Consider the following 19129-nt stretch of genomic DNA (forward strand, 5'->3'; position numbering starts at 1 on the left):
CCCCATGATTCTGCTCAGTTTATTAAAATAACCTTCCAACATGATAAAGCCGGTCACTCTTGACTCTCATGCACAAGTTAAATAGATAAACTGTCTGACCTCTTGAACATACAGAATCCTTAAAACACCATACTTATTGAACAGGTAACCTGCCAATCTATAATAATGATCAGTCTATGACTTTAACATTTGAACTCAAAAGACACCACACATCAATTCGGCTTACTGTACTCATTGTTGAAATTATATTGAATTTCTTTTGAGGGCTCTAAGGTTTACACTTATAAAGATAACATTTTTTTTTTAATTATCAATAGTTGCTTCACATGAGAAACAGATAAATGAACAGTGATACTAAAAAGTGTGTAAGCGGGTGTGAGAGCGTGTGTGTGTGTGTGTATGTGTGCGCACGCAAACAAAAGCACTTTGTATTCCCACAGCCTCTGTCATTTGAGGGTCTCTAAGTCTATGGGGCCCTTTTTGAAACTGGAGGTATTGAGGAAGAGCAAAGTCCCCAAATTCAATTCAGTCAGTTAACAACTAAATTGTTATCCAATTCCTCTTTTGTACTTCATTACAATAGTTCTCAAACTTTGATGTCTACCGGATTCTTCTTTGGAGCTTATAAAAATACAGGTGCCTGCAGCCTACCCCAGACCTCCTAGATCAGAGTCTCTTGGGTGCTGAGGCCCAGAGGTATGCAGGTTCAGCAAGTTACACAGTGGTTCTGGGGTGCCCTGAGGTGTGAGAATCACTGCTCTGGGTGAAAAGATGCTGGCAGGGAAGGGAGGAGGCATAAGGACAAAGGAAAGAAAATTAGACATTTCTAATTCAAAGACCACATTTTAAAAAGGAAGACGTGAATAGTGGCATTCATTCCTAGGTAGCATCATATCTTATGAACTACTCATCCCTAATCTGGATAGAGAGTAGAAGTCAGTTTTAGAGTCAGTCCAATTCCGTGGTTAATGTCCATTCACGTCTCAAGATGTGTGTCAGAGAGCAAAGGAGGGTTCCTATCAGCTGCTCCTAAGAAAGAAAGTAAACACTCCCAACATGCACCGAGGCGCAGGGAGTGGCTCAGGTTTCTAACACTTCCCTGCTCCGGCGAATAGGGGTAATAATTAACAGCTCCTTGGGCTTGATGATCGTGGGGAGGGGCACTGCCAGGCGCAGAGCCTCGAGCCGCCCCTCCTCCGCACTTGGCTCCGACCTCAGCGGCAGGTGAGTGAGCCCTGCCTTTTCCTGACAGTCGCAATTGGTAATTTGTGACCGAGCGCGGGGAAACAGACTCTCCGGAGCAAGTTCAGCTCAGTAACTCAGGTACAAAGGCTTCTCCTGGCCCCAGTGTGAATCACAGGTGAAAAATGGGGGTAGGGAAAAGAACCCCTTTCATCCACCCCCTGAGGTCAGGTCGAGGACAAGTTATTAGAAAGCAGAGTTCATGGGCAGCCAAGTTGAGTGTGTGCAGCCTGAAACCCGGACATGGCTTTTCCTTTTGATGGTTTCCAGAATACCCATTCCTGACCAAGGTAAGCATGTGGGGAGGAGGGAAGGGCTTGGAGGTAAGTGTGGCCACCGAAGCCCTTCTCTCCCTTTCCTCCAGGGAAATAGCTCAATGAGCGCTTTATCTGAAATTGCACTTACCCTCACCAAGTACTAGCTCCTGCGTGACAGCCCCCTTTTCTTGAGTCAGCGGGCTTGAAAGTACTTTTAAGTGAGGGTTCTGCTAAACTTGTATTTATTTCCACAAAGCAACAGGGGCATATCCCCCTAAAAATTGAAGAGGATTTCTGATATTAACACTTCACCAAACAATGAATGACTATAAATAATTAAATGGGAGTCCATGAGTTAGGGATACCAGTTCCGAAGCAGAAGAGCCCTAAGTTCAAATCCTGGCTTTGCCATTTACTGGTGTGTCCCTTAGCAAGTTACTTCACCTAAGCGAGCCTCAGTTGGCATACCAAGATATGCCATTGGGGCTTTGATAGGAATTAAAGACTTATAGCAAGAATTCTATAAGTGGTACCTCCAGTTAGCATTAAGAAATAAGCTCCACCAAAAGGGCCAGATCAGAGAGGGTGAGCTAAGCTGGGGAGACCAGACCGTGTGAAGGTGGTAGAGGTAGACTGGTTTCCGGAAAGTGGGTCTAGGATGTGAGCAGATGGCAAATGGGCAAAACATCACCTCTATGAATGGCAGTGAAATTATCTGGCTTCTTGCTACTTTTCGAACAGAGTACATAAAGTGACAAATGCAAAATTATTAATCACTTTTACTTTGGAAAAGTCACATTCATATTAACCTGTTATTTCTAAACAGAAAATATAATTTTGTAGTAGGAGAGTTACACACAACCCCATATTGTGGAATGCATGACATTTAGTTTTATAAGACAGATGGCCCTTGAACAACTTTGATAAAATAGACCATGTAGTCCATGACCGTGTATTGTTTGTGTTGAAGTGTTACAGACTTTCGTTTGTGTTTATGGACAAGAAACATACAAGAACGATACCTGTGTTTTGTTGGTCTTTACCTCTGAACTTAAAGTATAGGGAAGTGACCTTACTTTATGAAACTATATTTAAAGGGCACTTTTGTTAATGTTGCTGTTAGTTTTATTAATGTTGATAAATTTGAGGAGGGGACAAACTTAGAAGTTTTGACTAGCAAAGTATTTTCATTGACAATGTTTTATCTTTTCACGTCATTAATATATATTTAAATGGTTTACAGTTGATCCTAGCTTAATATCATCATTGTTTTAATGGATTCTTATTTCAAACTGCAGATTTGAAATTCTCCAGTGTACTTATAATTGGATATTGACTAGATATTTGTGGATAGAATTCTAAAGCCAACCAAACTGAACTTTACTATGTTATTGTCCTATGGGCTTTTATTGCGTTTAGTGTTTATAGCTAAAAATTTATAAAATAATCTCATCCATTTAGAATAAATTACAGTATCAGTAGTCACTAACTGTTTTTCAAAGATGAAATATTCCTTTATGCTGAACAGATATGGTTGGAACTTCTTAAACCAAGTTATATAATACTTCTTAATGGCGTGTGTCTACACAACAAACGGTAGCCCCAATTGAGATAAATCTACTTAACCATATCTGAGATTAATTTGAGATTAATTTATCTAACCACATAAATGTGTTAAGTCTTTGTAGTTAAATTCTCTTTTAGCATACATCTATTTCTCTATTTCTAATGCGTATACGTTTTACGATAAACTATTAAATGCTTTGTTCCATCGAGAGAGAGATAACCAGCAATGATTAAGAAAAAATTAACTTTCCCAATTATATTGGAAATAGTGTAACACATATGTAACATGTTTTTTAAATATGTAATTCAAAGTTTCATATTTGATACTTGTTTTAACTTCCTAAATTAAGAAGCATCCTATACTTTTCATTGAAATAGAAATCTAACACTAACCATCAACTTACTTGTACAGGGAATTTGGGATTATTAGAGATACATGGGCTTCCTATAAAAGTTTGATTTTTATCTTGCCATTTGCAATGACATGGATGGAGCTAGAGAGTATTATGCTAAATAAAATAAGTCAGTCTGAGAAAGACAAATACCATGATTTCCCTCATGTGTGGAATTTAAGAAACAAACAAACAAAGGAGGGGGGAGAGAGAGAGAGGCAAACCAAGAAACAGATTCTTAGCTATAGCGAACTGATGGTTACCAGAGGGGAGGTGGGTGGGGGGATGGGTTAACTAGGTGATAGGGATTAAGGAGAGCACTTGCTGTGATGAGCACGGGGTATTGTATGGAAATGTTCAATCACTATATTGTACACCTGAAACTAATATTATACCATATATTAACTATGCTGGAATTAAATATTTTTTTTAAAAGTTTAGATTTTTAAATGTAGGTCAATCAGAAACACAACCTCTGAGAAAGAACTTCTGAGGATTCTCTCTTTGCCCTGAAGTCTAGTGTTAGAGAGGGTTAGGTTTTGTTGCAGAAATCCATCTATGTCTTTCAAAGCTATCAGATATGATGATTTCATCACTTCATAACCTCAGTTCAAGTAGCAGACAAATGCTGCTGCTTTCAGTAGTTGAATGTGAAGGTGTCTCCTTTTTACGTGATGACAGTGCAATCTTAGTCGCCAGGGATGATCGAAGGACCAATTCTCCGTCATCATCCCAGAGCCTGGCAAATGGGGCTCAAAAGCAGAAGGTGCTCCCTCTGCAGCCAACACGCAAACAAGAAGAATGATTCACAGTCCCTGGGAAGTCAAGCTGAGAATTTCCGCTTGGAAACTAGATGAAGTAGAGAATCCTTGGGCTAGACCACAGCAGCAGTTCCAGAAGATGCCTTTGGCAGACTGAGCAGCTCCCTCCCAGACTGAGTGGTGGCAAGATGCCTCAAGTCCTGAGGTGGCTGCAAGCTCGAGTGCTTCTGCTACAGCTTCTGTCCCCTGAGGACGCTCTGGGGAGAATCCAGCCATGGCGTTAGTGCCCTGTCAGTACGCACTAGAATAGCAAAGGGTGACATTTCACATGGGGTTCCACTGGGACTGGCGGGAGTGACACGTCTGGGTGTTTGAGCTATATCCTGTGTGGTCCTGTCTTAAAGTCAAGCACTGTAAGACATTTCCCAATTGCAACACATATCACTTAATAAAGTGGTAGTTTTTATACGCCGGTTTCCCACTTTTACCATCTTTGTGAATGAGGTAAATTCTTTAGAAAAATGTGGAGCCAGATGTTTCCCAGAAACCACACTTCTCTGGATTCTTTTCCTGTTTTACTAAGAATTCGATAATGGGTGGAATTACCGATGGTTTTTTTTCTCATTTCCTTGAAGTCATATAACTGTATACAGATCTGCTCTTCTCAACTTCAAGGTTCCTGGTCAGAGCTTGGAGGAAACATCTCTATTTTGGAGCTGAATACATATTTGTAACTTTCCATTGTTTCTTCAGGCCAAAACAATATTAAAAAAAAAAACAAAAACCACATGTGTACAGCCCTGAATATAATCTTACTTCATAATTTAAATATACATTTGCTATTCCAATGTGTTATTTTCCATTCTTTATTTTTTTTTAGTAACCTTTATGGTTTGTGTTATGTAAGATATGTTCATTGTGTATGATTTAGAAAGAACATATGAAATCAAGAAGAAAATAATTATCACTCATAATTTCATGGCTCACAGTTTTATGGTTAATATTTTTTTTAAAGATTTTTATTTATTTATTCATGAGAGACAGAGAGAGAGAGAGGCAGAGGGAGAAGCAGGCTCCCAAGGAGCAGAGACCCCGATGCGGGACTCGATCCCAGGACCCTGGGATCATGACCTGAGCCGAAGGCAGACGCTTAACCATCTGAGCCACCCAGGCGCCCTATGGTTAATATTTTAATATATCTCCCTATATATTGAATATATTCATTCTTTTACATATGTTTTTCCCTATATACTTGCATCCATACACTCACTCTGGGAGGTACAGAAATGAAATAAGCAATAATCCTACTCAAAAGGAACAGTTAAATTCAGTAAAGTAAAATATAGTCAGAGAGAGAAAGCAGCAAATCATGAGAAAGCTGCAGATATTTCACTGGGTAAGTTCAGAGGCAGGAGAAATTCTCTTCGGCTGGGGAATCTTGGGATGTTAGCACCTGTTTTCTTTCAGTTCATTGTGAAATTATGACTGTTTTGACACCCCATGCACCCAGTGGCCCCAGGAATAAGGGGCTGCCGATCCAGAGAGAGGCTACCCTTCTGGGGCTAGCACCAGGAGCAGGCCCAGAGAGCTCATGAACCCTTTGTTAACTACACGAAGGAGTGAACCAAGTTTCCTCTCTTAAACAAGTAACCATTTAATCCATGAGAGGGCACAGGAAGATATTTTAGGTGACTGGCCCATTTGAGTTCATCAGGGCTGGGGTTCTCCTCACATCTTCTGGCCTCCTTCTGGTAACTGGCCAGTCCAGGCAAGCTCCCGTCTAGGCAGGATACAGAGCGGGGGCAGGCCAAGCACGGATGCTCCCTGCTGGGCTCAGGTCTCAGTGAGCTGGTGCTATCTGATCCTGCCCTTCTCAGGCTCCTGAGCTCGTCTGCCTGCTTAGACCGAGTCGCCTTTCCTTGTCTCTGCCCTTCCCTGCTGAGCCACTGAGGCCTATCTGAGCTCAGACCTACCTAGTACTTCTGGGACTATTTATTTCTCCAGGACTGGATTGCTGACCTGTCTGATTTCTTATCTCATGAGCTCTGTTCAATCTGGACAAAATGAAAAAACAAATAACCGAACTTATTGAATAATAATCTTATTTCATACACAGCCTCAGTCAATAAACTCTGGCCTCAGGACCAGAGAGCTTATATGGTTTACCCTTCCAGTTAAGTACATAGATTTGTAACAACTACCTTCCTCCTCAAGGCATAGTTTATTATGTTCTACCAAACTAATTGCGAATGTCCCAACATAAGACCTCTAGGCTTCTAGAATTATCATTTTTCCTTTTTTCATAAATCCTCATCTCTGCATATCATGACCTCTGTTGTCCTTCTCTTAAGCCTTTTGAGGAAACTATCACTGACCCTTAAATCTACCAAATCTCTATAATTTAGAAGATATTCACAAAGGTCCTACCAGGTTTTAAATTGCTATGAATCATGGTTAATGGGAGAGGGGAAACTGTTTGAATTCACAGATCTATTTCTCACCTTGATAGTTAATAATCAAATGAGACTTTGATCAAATTACATTTTTACCTTTCGGATATTTGGACTGCTTATATAGTCAATATTATTTCCTGTTCAATTAGCATATATTGTCCATGAACAAGAATTTTATCCTGTTTTTATTTTCTTCCATAAATTCATTTTAACTGGCTTCCTTCCTAAGGTCATAAAATAATGTAAGGGTTTCTGAAATCCTTTAATCACATCTGAAATCTTCTGACTTGCTTCAGCGTAGCTCACAGGTTGACAATATAATTCCACAGTAATGTTTTGGGATCTTTAATGATACCTGAGCTATTTTCTTATAAATACAAATAGGGAGTTAACCAGAAAGCTCTTGCAATGGCTTTCAGCCCATTACTGTCAATGGCACTTTGTGATTGTAAGAACCTTCCCTTGGTGATTCTCCAGTTGAATATATACCCAACTTCTAGTCTCAGCAAATCTATCATGTTAACTATGAAGTCAAGAAAACTTTATAACTAACAATAAATCCTTCAGGCCACATCTGCAACTTTACATTTAGTCAGCCACTCAGCAAATATTAATTAAATTCCTTCCATGTTCCTGGCAAAATTCTAAGAGCTGGATGAACACAGGTAAATACAAAAAGCCCTGATCCAAAGAAGTTCGTGTTGTGCTTGGGGAGGACAGACATGTAAATAGATGAGATCCTTTCAGATGCTGTCACGTACCTACATGGAAATCATGTGGTAGTGGCTGACTGAGACTTGCTTAGGGAAAGCCTTTGAGAGAAGAGATACTTGGCCTGAGATTGGCAGGATGGGAAATAGATGTGAAAGGCTCAGGGCAGGGTGCTCCCAGGAGGAGCAACAAGTATAAATCTCTAAAATGGGAATGAGCTTAGGGAGTGACTGAAAACCAGCAAAAACCCCAACATAGATGAAATGTAATCCATGGGGAAAATAAGGGAATGAATCCTCAAGAGATTGACTGGATTTTGTGGGTCATCATAAGGAGGCTATATTTTATTCTAGTTCATTCTTGGAAGTTGTTGCAAGTGTTTAATCATGGGATGATGATGTTTGTTCAGTCTTTAATCACCCTAGATGCTGTGTGTGCAATAGAATACTAGTCACAACGTGGATGCTGGGAAACTAGTCATGAGGCTGATGCAGAAATCCAGGAGAAAGATGACGATGATGACTTGGCTCAGGGTGGTAGCATTGGAAATAAAAGCTTTTGAGGTTCAGGTGACATATTGGAGGTACAGTCAGTAAGATTTACTTTTGGATTGGAATCTGGCTATAATGAAAGAGGAAAAAATAAAACTGAGTCTTAGTTATGGTGCCTAATTGAGTAAATGGGAAAGAATTGTGGAGGAGGGAATTCTGGAAACAGAAGAAAGTCTGTGGCCATGTCTTGGCCATGTTGATTGATATGGAGATGGCTGTTAGACGTTCAAGTAGAGACTAAGTAGGTACCGACATGAGTCTGGGAGTCTGGAGTTCAGCAGAGAGATTGGGCTAGAGATGGATTCAGTTACCTGGGAGAAAGCGCAAACACGGAAGAAGACATAGCTGAGGATGGACTAGTAGAACAAGCCAGCATCCCATGATTGTACAGAGGATTCCAGAGAGGAAACTAAAATGTTGAGACCTGTGAAACAGCAACAAAACAAAACAAAACAATAAGGCAAGTTGTTGTGGTTACTGCTTTGTCTGAAAACCTCAAGAAAAGAAAGGGTTTCAAATGCAGGAAACAATCAACCTTGTCAAATGCTGCTAAGAGGCCGAGAAAATGAGGAAAGAAAATGAACCATTTAGCAAGACATAGGCCACTGGAATGTGGGAGGGGAGGTACAGGGAGGGGCAAATTAAAAGGATAGATGGTAAATAATTGGGATCCAGGAGAAGGTAGTGTTTGGACAGTGAGGTCACCACTGGGGGATTCTCACTAGGGGGCAACAATAACCCTTTTTGTGGGTGATTAGAATGACAAAGTCTAGGGGCAAAACTCCGGTTTTAGAAGCAAGAGCAAGGGCTGTAGAACCAAACAGCCCAGACCAAATCCCATGAATGAGTAACTGGGATTGGTTGGACTCATGGAACATGCTACGTTTTTGTCCCAAGGCAGCCTAAAACACCCATGTGACTTCTGACCTACACAGAGTTAATCTGCCTGGCTAAGCTCCCGCCCCTTCAAGCGTGAGTCCTCCTTGAGACCCCCTTCCAGTGATGAGCTATCAAAGAGGATATACGCCTGGGCACCTGGGTGGTTCAGTTGGTTAAGCGACTGCCTTCAGCTCAGGTCATGATCCTGGAGTCCCTGGATCGAGTCCCTCATCGGGCTCCCTGCTCGGCAGGGAGTCTGCTTCTCCCTCTGACCTTCCTCCCTCTCATGCTCTCTGTCTCTCATTCTCTCTCTCTCAAATAAATAAATAAAATCTTAAAAAAAAGAAAATGCTTAAAAAAAAAAAAAAAAAGAGGATATATGCCCAACTAGACGAGCACCAGTCTTTGAGCAAGAAGATATGAGTAGGAAAAAAAAAAAGAAAATGCTTTAAAAAAAAAAAAAAAGAAGATATGAGTAGGAAAAGAAGTAAGGTATAAATCAAGAACGACAGTAGAAGGTGAAAAGCAGAAAATGGCATCAGAGCAGGTGCAGATAGGCTATGGGGAGACTTGATAAGGTCCCACTTGAGCAGAGATGAGGAAGAAGCAGAAATCTGGACCTCAGCCTCTGGTGACGAGGGCCCTCTCATGTGAGGTAACTAACTGGTGAGAAGAGACTCAGTGCTTTGAGATCCATTAGACTAATAGGCCTGGTATTTGAGAAAAGCTTCAATTTTCAGGTTGGAAAAGTAAGTGTTGGTGGAATTGCAGAAAACCTGAATGTCAGGTTGGGAGACTTGGATGGTATTTGCTAAGAATGAGATCCCAGGAAGGTTTGTGAACAAGAAGATGATGTGATGGTCAGAATGCTAAAAGCATAAAGGGAAATTAGCCAAGCACTCAGCTTAGAGACTATTACAATCTGCCGGGCCAGATGTGCTCATAGCTTTCAAATAGATTATATAGTTTCAAATAACGTGCTATAAGAAGACTATGCATCAGGGATTTTGTGAAAATAGCTTTCCTTTCTTTTTCCTTTTTCCTTCCTTTGGGTGATGGGGTGGGGGGGGGTTGCTATTCTCCTGGAGAAAGAGGACAAGCAATTCCTTCTAAACACCTTACTCCAACCAAACTAAGCTAATTTGGAAGTAAAAGGAGGAAGTCCCTCCCCCTCTTTTTTTAAATAAAAAATTAAACATTTCTCTCTAGCCTAACTTTTTATCCTGGTGATATCCCCTATGATTCTATAGGCTTGAATCAATAGTAATTAAATATTTAATTCGGCAAAACGGAATGACTAGAAAATATTATACTGAAAATCTCTGGTCACACCCTAATGCCATTTAGATGAAGACATAAAGGAGGATGTTTTTCATGTCTGACCACGGTTTCCAGAGCCTGAAGGAGACTTGAAGGATGTTACGTCACACTTAATCAACACTTGCGAGTCAGAGCTTGATTTTAGCTGCCTGGAAACTTAAAATTGTGTTTGCAGGACTGGGGCAGGGTTCAGCCAATTTGGGATGGGTGGCTGCAATAGAAGAAATGTCTTCCCTTGCACAGACTCATATAGGAGAGAACTCGTTCTAGAAATACTGTAAAAACAGACTTACCAAATTGGGCAATCCTTCCTTGCCTGGGGACAGTGATTCTGGAGTTTTTCGGTTTACATAGTACAGTTTCCTCTTTTCTGCACATCTCCAAACGTTGCCCTAGGATTTCTTCTCTACTTTAGCTATCTTGTATTCCCACGTTGACAAAACATTTCAATGATTATAAAATGTCTTTTTTGGGGATTGTAGAAGCCTTTGGGAATTTAATATCTTCTTAAAGAAAATAACTTTGAATTGCTTAGGAAGCAGAAGTTTAAAACCGACTGAAAATTTTTTTCACAAGTCTTTGGAAATTCTCTTTAAAAATATGATAACAGCAAGACATCTAATATTTTTTCATAAATATCAGTAAATTTTACTATAAAATATAAAACCAGCAAGGCTTCAGAAACATCATTCCAAGCCAGGCAAAGTTCCTTATACAGTTTCTCCTTTTTTTCCCCTCCTTTTTATACTTCTCAATAAAAAGTAATTTTTGCACCAAGAAACAGCACTTTCAAACATCCTGAGCACATCTGTGCCTTTATAGAAAGATAAAACAGGAAGATAACTTCTGCATCACTAAAACCTGGTAGTATCAGAACTGTGGATAAATCGAAAAACGAAAAAAAAAAAACTCCCTAGAGTGATTCCAAATCAAATACTAAAAATTCAGAAATTGTATTTCTAACAGGAGTTATGCCAAATTTAGCCATACTGGATACATTCATTACCAAAAGCGTAGCTAATACGGCCACCCACTGGAAAGTGATTTTCAGCACAATTTTGATCCAGGGTTTCACTTACAAATTTGCAAATCATTTGCATTTATCATGGGCCAGCATTGTGGTTTGTATCGTACTTTCTTAGAAATATCACTCTATCCTGTCTGCCTTTCTCTCTCCCTATCTCTCTATTGCATAGCTCTCCGCCTCTCAAATTCATTACCAAGAGGAAGACCGTATGTCAAGTTATATATTTCTGGTTCATTTAGTATTTTTTCATATGCCCTCTTCATGCCCATTTTTCTTTAGAGATTATTTTAATTAAATCATATGTTCCTCTTCTATTACTACTTATTTGCCTTAAATTACGTGAAGAATATAATTTTCAATTTTAAATGGGAAGTATATCATGAGAGATAAAATGGATTTTTCTCAAAATCACATATCGAGTAAGAAAAACAGAGGAAAACACCTAAACCTCTGAAAACTTATATGGGGGGAGTGGGGGCGAGAGCAAAGAACACATTATTACTTGTTCTCAAACAAGTCACTTTGTGAACAATTATGAAACGAAGGTTTAGAGGCTGCCATTTGGAAACTCACTCAAAGCAAGTTGTAGTTACAACTCTGAACTCTGAGCTTAGTTTCTTACCATTGAACATTTTGGAGGACATCTGACTTATCCTCATTTTAATTCCCTTAGATATAGAAAAAGTCTTTGAAAAGAATCTTAGCACAGACCAACTGATAGGAAATCAAAGATTTTAATCTGTATAACCTTTCTGAAATGCAAAAACAATGTTGGTGGAAAGCAAAAAGTAGAGGTCTTAAAGACATTTAGACTTTGCTTCGAATGATCTGTCCCATTACTTACAAAGTGTCAGAAATACAGGTAAGAATACCCACACCTTGCTGGGATGGTCTGAGGATTAAACACAATAACATCTATAAAGTGGCTCACATACAGAGTATAAGATCCATGGCACATGGAAAAAAAAAAAAGAAGGCTCTTTACTTCCCTTTCCTCCCCAAGCCAACCCTCATGCCCATGTGTGAAACACTACTTAAAAATTTTCCTGAAATACGTTTACATGCTAGGGACATGACAAAGCATTTCAATTTAAGTCAGAAACTCATTTCTGAATGCATCACACGAATATACCAGTAATATTATTCTAATGTCTTAGGGTATCCTCAGATGACCTCAGAAAAGGGGAAATGAGGACTGTCATGGCTCATCAGCACTCTTCGTGGATCTTCGTTAATGAGAGGACATTCATTACCAGGTAATTATATGCCTGTATTACATGTTATGCTGCTCCATCGTCATTTGTGGATTCTGCCCTCACACCGTGTCATCCTGAGCATGATATATGACCCAAAAAATCAATAATATGAATGAACGGTGGAGACATTGAATAGGAATTTGAATAAATATGGTTAAAGACTGCTAACCCATAACCTCTCATGGAACAATCACTTGTATGTCCTAAATAGTGGTCTAATTTCACTAAATACTAAATTTCTGTTTTCATAGTTGGCAGAATTCTCAGGAACAGCCTCAAGGAAACGCCTCAGGCTCCTCATAAATGATATAGCCAAAGAATTAGTCCGGGGGCCCCAAACAGGTTTTTCTCTCCTCTTCTCTCCCTCCCTCGTTCCTCAGGACACACTTCATTTTCACTGTGTCCCCCTTGATGTCAGGTTATGCAACATACGGGACATCCACAGTTGTTTTCTTGTGCACAGCAAATAGCATCTTATTATATTGGTTGGGGAACAATAGAGCAGGGACTTGAAAGCTGTAAGAGTAAAGCTGAGGACTGAGTTGGCTAAGCTGGAACAGAAGCGGATGAGGAGAAAGACGACATAGTAAGAAAAAAGAAACCAAGGGGTCCTGGAACAGGACCCATGTCTCACCAGGAAGAGGAACAAAGCCAAACAAATGACAGAGGGAAATGGATGTAAATGATGCCGGATTGGGCCATAGGAAAGCAGAGAGAACAACTATGGTCCAAAATGGCATTAGAGTCACACCTGGAGGATACATATGACTTATACCAGGTGAGAAGAAGAGTAAAGTAGAAGATAGTGGATCCATCTATTCATTCCTCAAGTACTTACTAACTGCTCCCTGTGGACAGGGATTCTTCTGGACCCTGAGCATTCAACAATGAGCCCCCCACCAAAAAAACCCTTAGCCTCATGGGGTTGCCTCCTAAAAGGGGGGGATACAGTGACTGTGTAAGATAAATGAGTAACAATATATATAATTAGATGCCGAAAGGTATGAAGAATAAAAATAAAGCAGAAAGGGAGTAATGAGGGCTAGGGGAGGACAGCAGGGAGTCATGATGTCCTTGCAGATGGCCCGGGAAGGCCTCAGTGGGGAGGTAGCATTAGAAGAAAAGTCTGGAGGAGGCGAATGAGCAGGCTGTGCAGGTAGCTGGCTGGGAGCAAAGGGGACAGCGAGGTCACAGCCCTGAGGCAGGTGCATGCCTCTAAGAGTGGAGGAAGCCAGTGTGGGGAAACGAAGAGGGAAGGACAGCAGAAGCTGAGGTTCCTGACATCATGGGCCAGAGCGTGCGGGATCTCACAGGCCGTTGTGAGACTCCAGCTTGCCCACTTATGACAGGAGAAGCCACTGAGGGATACTGAGCACATGAGTGCCTGGGTCAGTCTGGCTGTCCTGTTAGGAGCAGGCTGAAGGGGGGACAAGGATGGAAGCAGAGAAATTATCAAGGAGCTGATAGTTCAGGGTCGAGATGATGGTGCCTTGGGCCTAGGGGGCACTAGTGGAGGTTAAAGAAAAAGGTCAGATTCTGCGTATATTTTGACGGAAGAGACAATGAAACCATATTTTGGTGGGGGAGGGGGAGGGTCTGAGATTCTAGTGACCCTTATTTTGTGTCATATTTTGAATTGACCAAACTGAGGACTGATCGTTTACCTTCTGTAACCCAGAGCCCCTTTCAGGCCCCGGTATCCACTTATTAATGGGAGCTCCAGGTGGTAAAATAAAATATTGTAACATTTACACAAACACCAGACTTAAAGATAGCATTTCTCAAAATGCGGTCCATGGGCCACCCACCCCCCAATCAGACAAGTTAGTAACAATGCAGATCCCGGGTTAATCAGGTCATTCGGATGCATGCTCCGGTCTAAGAACCACTGCCCGGAGGAGGAAGGGATTAACGTTTGAGAACTTCTGACCACCTGAAATAAACAAAAGCCAGGGGAAATTATAAAGAGTTGTCCGTTGTCAGAAATTATAAGAATACCACTGACCACCTGTGATATCCAACGTGTGACAAATCTACCGAACACTTCCATTCATTTATTCTCTGGACAGGGACTCATTCAGCTCCCGCTCCATACTAGGTGAACAAGACAGAATTTACAAGCTTGTGAAGGGATTTTTATTTCCCTGCATAGAAATACGTGAAAAATAATGGAAATTACTAGGAAAATAGGATCTGCTTAACGGAAATTTTGGCTTCAGCAAATTTCATGAGAGCTACATATGATCAATAAAATCAGAGGTCGTGATATTAATAGTGTAGCAGCAATATAACATTTGTGTCTTACTGCTGAATGAGAATTCTCTGAGTTTAGAAATTTCCCTGGGTGAAGGGTGTTGGCAGAAGTCAGCTTCATGCTCAAATGACTAAGTTTCCAGCTGCCGTTTCATTGCCTGGGGTCATCACTGCTCTGGTGGAACACATGGTAAATATTCTAAGTGAGCTGAGTTTAAAAAAATGGTTCCATCTGGTTGCTTTCAAAGTACTTTCACTTCAGGTCCTAGGCTGAAATCAGGGCACTTTAGAGGTGAGTAAATGCCAACCGTGTACTTGAAAAGTGTTCAAATCCGGTTTGAGAATGCAGATCAGATTTCATTCTCGGAATGGTAACTTTTTATCCTACTTGGGAATCTAATACAGACCCTTGCAGCGGCAGACCACCAGGCACGTGTGCGTTCCCATCCTTAGTAAAGAGCTTTAATTAGCATGATGTAATAACGTTTAGCCGAAAGTGCATTATTCCAAACAGTGTCTTTTTCCAAGCATGTTGCCCAGGCACCCTTTGCTGAAACAAAGGAATCAGCCACCTGCACCTCTGAGCACAAATTCAGCACAAAGAGCCAGTGTTCTAGAGGCTGCTCCTACCTGGCCAGGAGAGCCAGAGGGCAATGTTTGCCCAGTTTCCATGGCCCAGGTTTTCTCTCGATCAGAGGAACTGGAGCAAACGCTGCGTGCCCCAGCGTGCTCTGCAGGTAGGCTTAGGAAGAGGGCACCACTCTCCTGAAGGCCACTGGACTGTCTTTAACAAAGGATGAGAGAACCCTCCCTGACATATTTATTTTAAGGAGTCAGGATATTAAAATAAGTCAGGGACCAAAAGTTCGAGACCTGTTTGGGACCATTTCCTTTAAACATGAGAAATGTTTTTCTATGTGAGGATTGTTTCTAAAAATTTGTTTTAACATTTCCATTATTAGGTTTGATGGCCTAATGAAAACAAAAGGAATTTTCATTATGAAAATTGGATATCATGTTAGTTACTATGTCAAAAAATGCTCAATAATGTCCCCCCAGATACATGAAAAAGATCATTTATTAAGCTTTCTTTATATAAAATATTTTTCAATGAGCATTGACAGTCATGAAGCATACCAATATGACTGTTATTCCCAATAAAATTTACTTATTCCACATTTACCTATTTTATCACTTTGGTCAGCTAAAAAATAAGATCATCTATCTCTCCAAGATACACTGAAAATATTTCAATAGAAAATCTGATAAAATCAAAATTCAGAGATGAGAAATACATTAACTTATGGAATTTACTTGAATTTCTGGATATGTCAGTTGGTGACACTGGTGAAAGATTTTTTTTCCCCTCTAAAAATATGTCAGGGGGCACCTGGGTGGCTCAGTCCATTAAGCGCCTAACTCTTGATTTCGGCTCAGGTTGTGATCTCAGGGTCGTGAGATTGAGCCCCATGTCAGGCTCTGCACTCAGCTCAGGGTCCGCTCCAGATTCTCCCCCTCTCCCTCTGCCCCATCCTCCTGCTTGCGTGCTATCTCTCTCTCTCTCAAATAAATAAATAAAATCTTAAAAAAATATAGGTCAGGATTTAATTTTCTATATTTTCTTCCCAAAACAATTGCTGGGAACATACCATAAGCCAGAAGTTGTACTAGAAACGAATATGGAATTTTTTTTTTTTTTTTGCAAAAACAGAACAAAAGATGCCTGAAGCTACAGATTTCCAATTTGAGCCTTCACCAGAATCACCTGGAGGGCTTGTTACACGAAAGATGGCAGTGCCCCGTTCCCAGATTGTGACTCAGTAGGTTTGGATTGGAGTGAGCATTCCTATGTCTAAGTTCCCAGGTGGTGTAGGTTCTACTGGTCTGGGAATCACACTTTGAGAACCACAGGTCTGAAGGCCTGATAACAAACTGAGCTAAGTGTTCAGAAGGAAAGGGACCCTTTAGAGAATATGGACCTAGTCTAAGGAGGGCGCGTTCCCTGAGATCTGAACAAAGAGGGGGCAAACTAGTTTAAGAGAATGAGTGGGAGAGCATTCCTGACGTGGGGAGACTGCTTGAAATCCTTACAGCCAGAGGGAGCTCAGAGTTCCAGAAAGTAAAAGTACCCAGTGTGGGTGAGGGACAGGACACAGGGAAAAGCATCTCTTAAAAAGTATGTTAGGTAAAGCAGAAGCTACGGTGTGTTCTCTGTGCTCTGTATAGAGTGTGGAATATATGGAGGATGCCCAGAAGAGAAACAAGGAGGTCACTTAATATATATCCTTTCTTTTTCTTTTTTTTTTTTTTAAGATTTTATTTATTTATTTGACAGAGAGAGAGAGAGCACAAGCAGGGGGAGCGGCAGGCAGAGGGAGAAAGAGAAGCAGGCTCCCCACTGAGCAGGGAACCCGATGCGGGACTCGATCCCCAGACCCTGAGCCAAAGGCAGACACTTAACGACTGAGCCACCCAGGCACCCCAATATATATCGTTTCAAATGTAAAGGAGAATCAGTGGTCAGAGGCACGGCAGCGTCACAGAAGAGCGAGGAAAGAGCCTGTGTACCAGGAAAGCTCCTGTTGTGAGCTCCTGCTCAGGGACGTGGCCAGACACTCTGGTAGCAATCCCAATGGTCTAAGAGGCTGTTGATGAATTAACAGAATAGAGAGCTCATTTCCCCATCCCTAGGGAACAGGGGGCCTCGGGCTCAGGAGACAAGGTAGCCCTCCTCAGCAAGCACAAAAGCCTCCTCTGTTCGTACACAAAGGGTGTTATTTGACAGCGAGCCGTGTCTGCTCCAATCATGACCAGAGTTGCATGGCACACTTGTGTTTACTTGTCAACTGGTTTAAAAAATGTATAAGGCTTGGATTAAACAAACTTGAAATGAAAGTTTGACACATGGGAGAATGAGAAGCAAGATCAAAGTATAAGCTACATACCCCCCCAGTTGCTCCATTCCCTCATCTCTATACCCAGCCGTGCAGCAAGTCCAGCTGGCTCCCCCTCCAAAAGCCAAGCCCTTCTCCCCATCTAGTCCAAGCCCCCATTACTTCCTGCCTGCGCCAACTGCGGCAGCCTCTTTATTGGGCTGCCTGCTTCCATTTCCCGTCCCGATAGCCACTGCCCCCCAGCGGCCAGGATGGCCCTTTGCAGTGTGAGGCACAACATCCTGCTTAAAGCCTCCGAGGTTCCTATTACAGACTCCTTACCATAAGGGGGCTCTAAGGCCCAATGTGATCTGGCCTGGACGACCTTTAGAACCTCATCTTTAACCACTCTTCACTTCTTTCTCTCCTTCAAACATGCCAAGCTTAGTCTTGCACACAGGGCAATGCATCTCTTGCTTGGGACCCTCTCCTTGACTCTTGACTCTGCTGACTCCTTCCCATGACTGGGGTTTCAGTTCACTATGGCAGTCCTCCTGATGGCGCCCTCTGACATGTCTTCCACCGTGCATTGCATCACAGGATCCTGTTTTATTGTGCTCCCAGTATTTATCCCTGTGTCAAATTAGCCCATTTCTGATTTTGCTCTTTTGTTTTCTTCTGTCTTCCTCCTACAGAAAGGAAGTCCCATCACTGCAGGGGCTTCATTGGCTGTATACCCTGCAGTAGCCCCAGCATCTGTTACATTGTCTGTTACACAGTAACCCCTCAAATTTTTGCTGATCATGCATGAGTATGGAAATAGCCAACCTCAGAGAACTAAATCAGGACCTTAGTGTTTTGACATGCGCTACCCTTCAGTACTGTTTCACATCTAGGGACAAAGTGATGACACCAGGGCTTCTCTTTGATGTCCATGTGGATTTCCTGGGTATCTTGGTTAAAATACAGATTTTAATTTCTAACAAGATGCCTCCCGGCTGTTCAGACAATACTGGGATAGGAGTCACTTTATTTAAATCTTGTTGTAGACATAATAACGGCCTCCCAGAGATGGCAACATCCTAATCCCCCGAACCTGTGAATATTTCATGTTGCAGGGCAAAGGAGAATTAAGATTACTCATCAACAACCTTAAAATAAATTATCTAGATGGGCCCAATGTAATCCCAAGGGTCTTTAAATATGGGAGGGGGGAGAGTTCAGTGAGGAGAGTCTGTGTCGGAGCAAGGCTGCTGAGAATGGTCATTGCTGGCTTTGAGATGGAAAGGGGGCCAGGACCAAGGAATGAGGGCAGGCTCTGGAAATGAGAAAGGAGGGCAACAGGTAAATAGAGTCTCTGATTCACAGCCCTAACACTATTCACACATCGGTAGCTGTTCTCTCCAGAACATTCAGCTGCAACAAGAAAGGGGACTATTTCATCAAAGTGGAGGTAGTTTCAAGTCCTTACTTTGAAATAGAAATATAAAAACCGGTGCTGATTTGTGAACAGTATTGAGGGCTGTGAACCAGACACCATATGTCCCTGTGTTTGAGGCCAGAGAAGACGATTGTAGAGCAGAGACTT

The 19129-nt window shown here is 41.5% G+C and overlaps 1 protein-coding gene across 2 annotated transcripts in view; it reads left to right on the plus strand.

The window, feature by feature from the left end:
• Window positions 1-1073: 1073 nt before the first annotated feature.
• The window catches only part of RASSF6 (Ras association domain family member 6), a 44872-nt gene continuing 26816 nt past the window's right edge, over window positions 1074-19129 (plus strand). Inside the window, exons 1-2 of one of the 2 annotated variants that reach the window (XM_081812290.1) lie at window positions 1074-1224; window positions 12317-12415. In XM_081812290.1, coding sequence (XP_081668416.1) covers window positions 1145-1224; window positions 12317-12415 — 179 coding nt within the window. In that variant the 5' untranslated portion in view covers window positions 1074-1144. Of the gene's footprint in view, window positions 1324-12316; window positions 12416-19129 lie in introns of both variants that reach the window. The other variant, XM_081812291.1, reaches the window with a different exon arrangement.

The sequence above is a fragment of the Leptonychotes weddellii genome, chromosome 2 (genome assembly GCF_054177405.1).
Source record: "Leptonychotes weddellii isolate Sample4059 chromosome 2, ASM5417740v2, whole genome shotgun sequence".
In the NCBI taxonomy this organism is placed as follows: domain Eukaryota; kingdom Metazoa; phylum Chordata; class Mammalia; order Carnivora; family Phocidae; genus Leptonychotes; species Leptonychotes weddellii.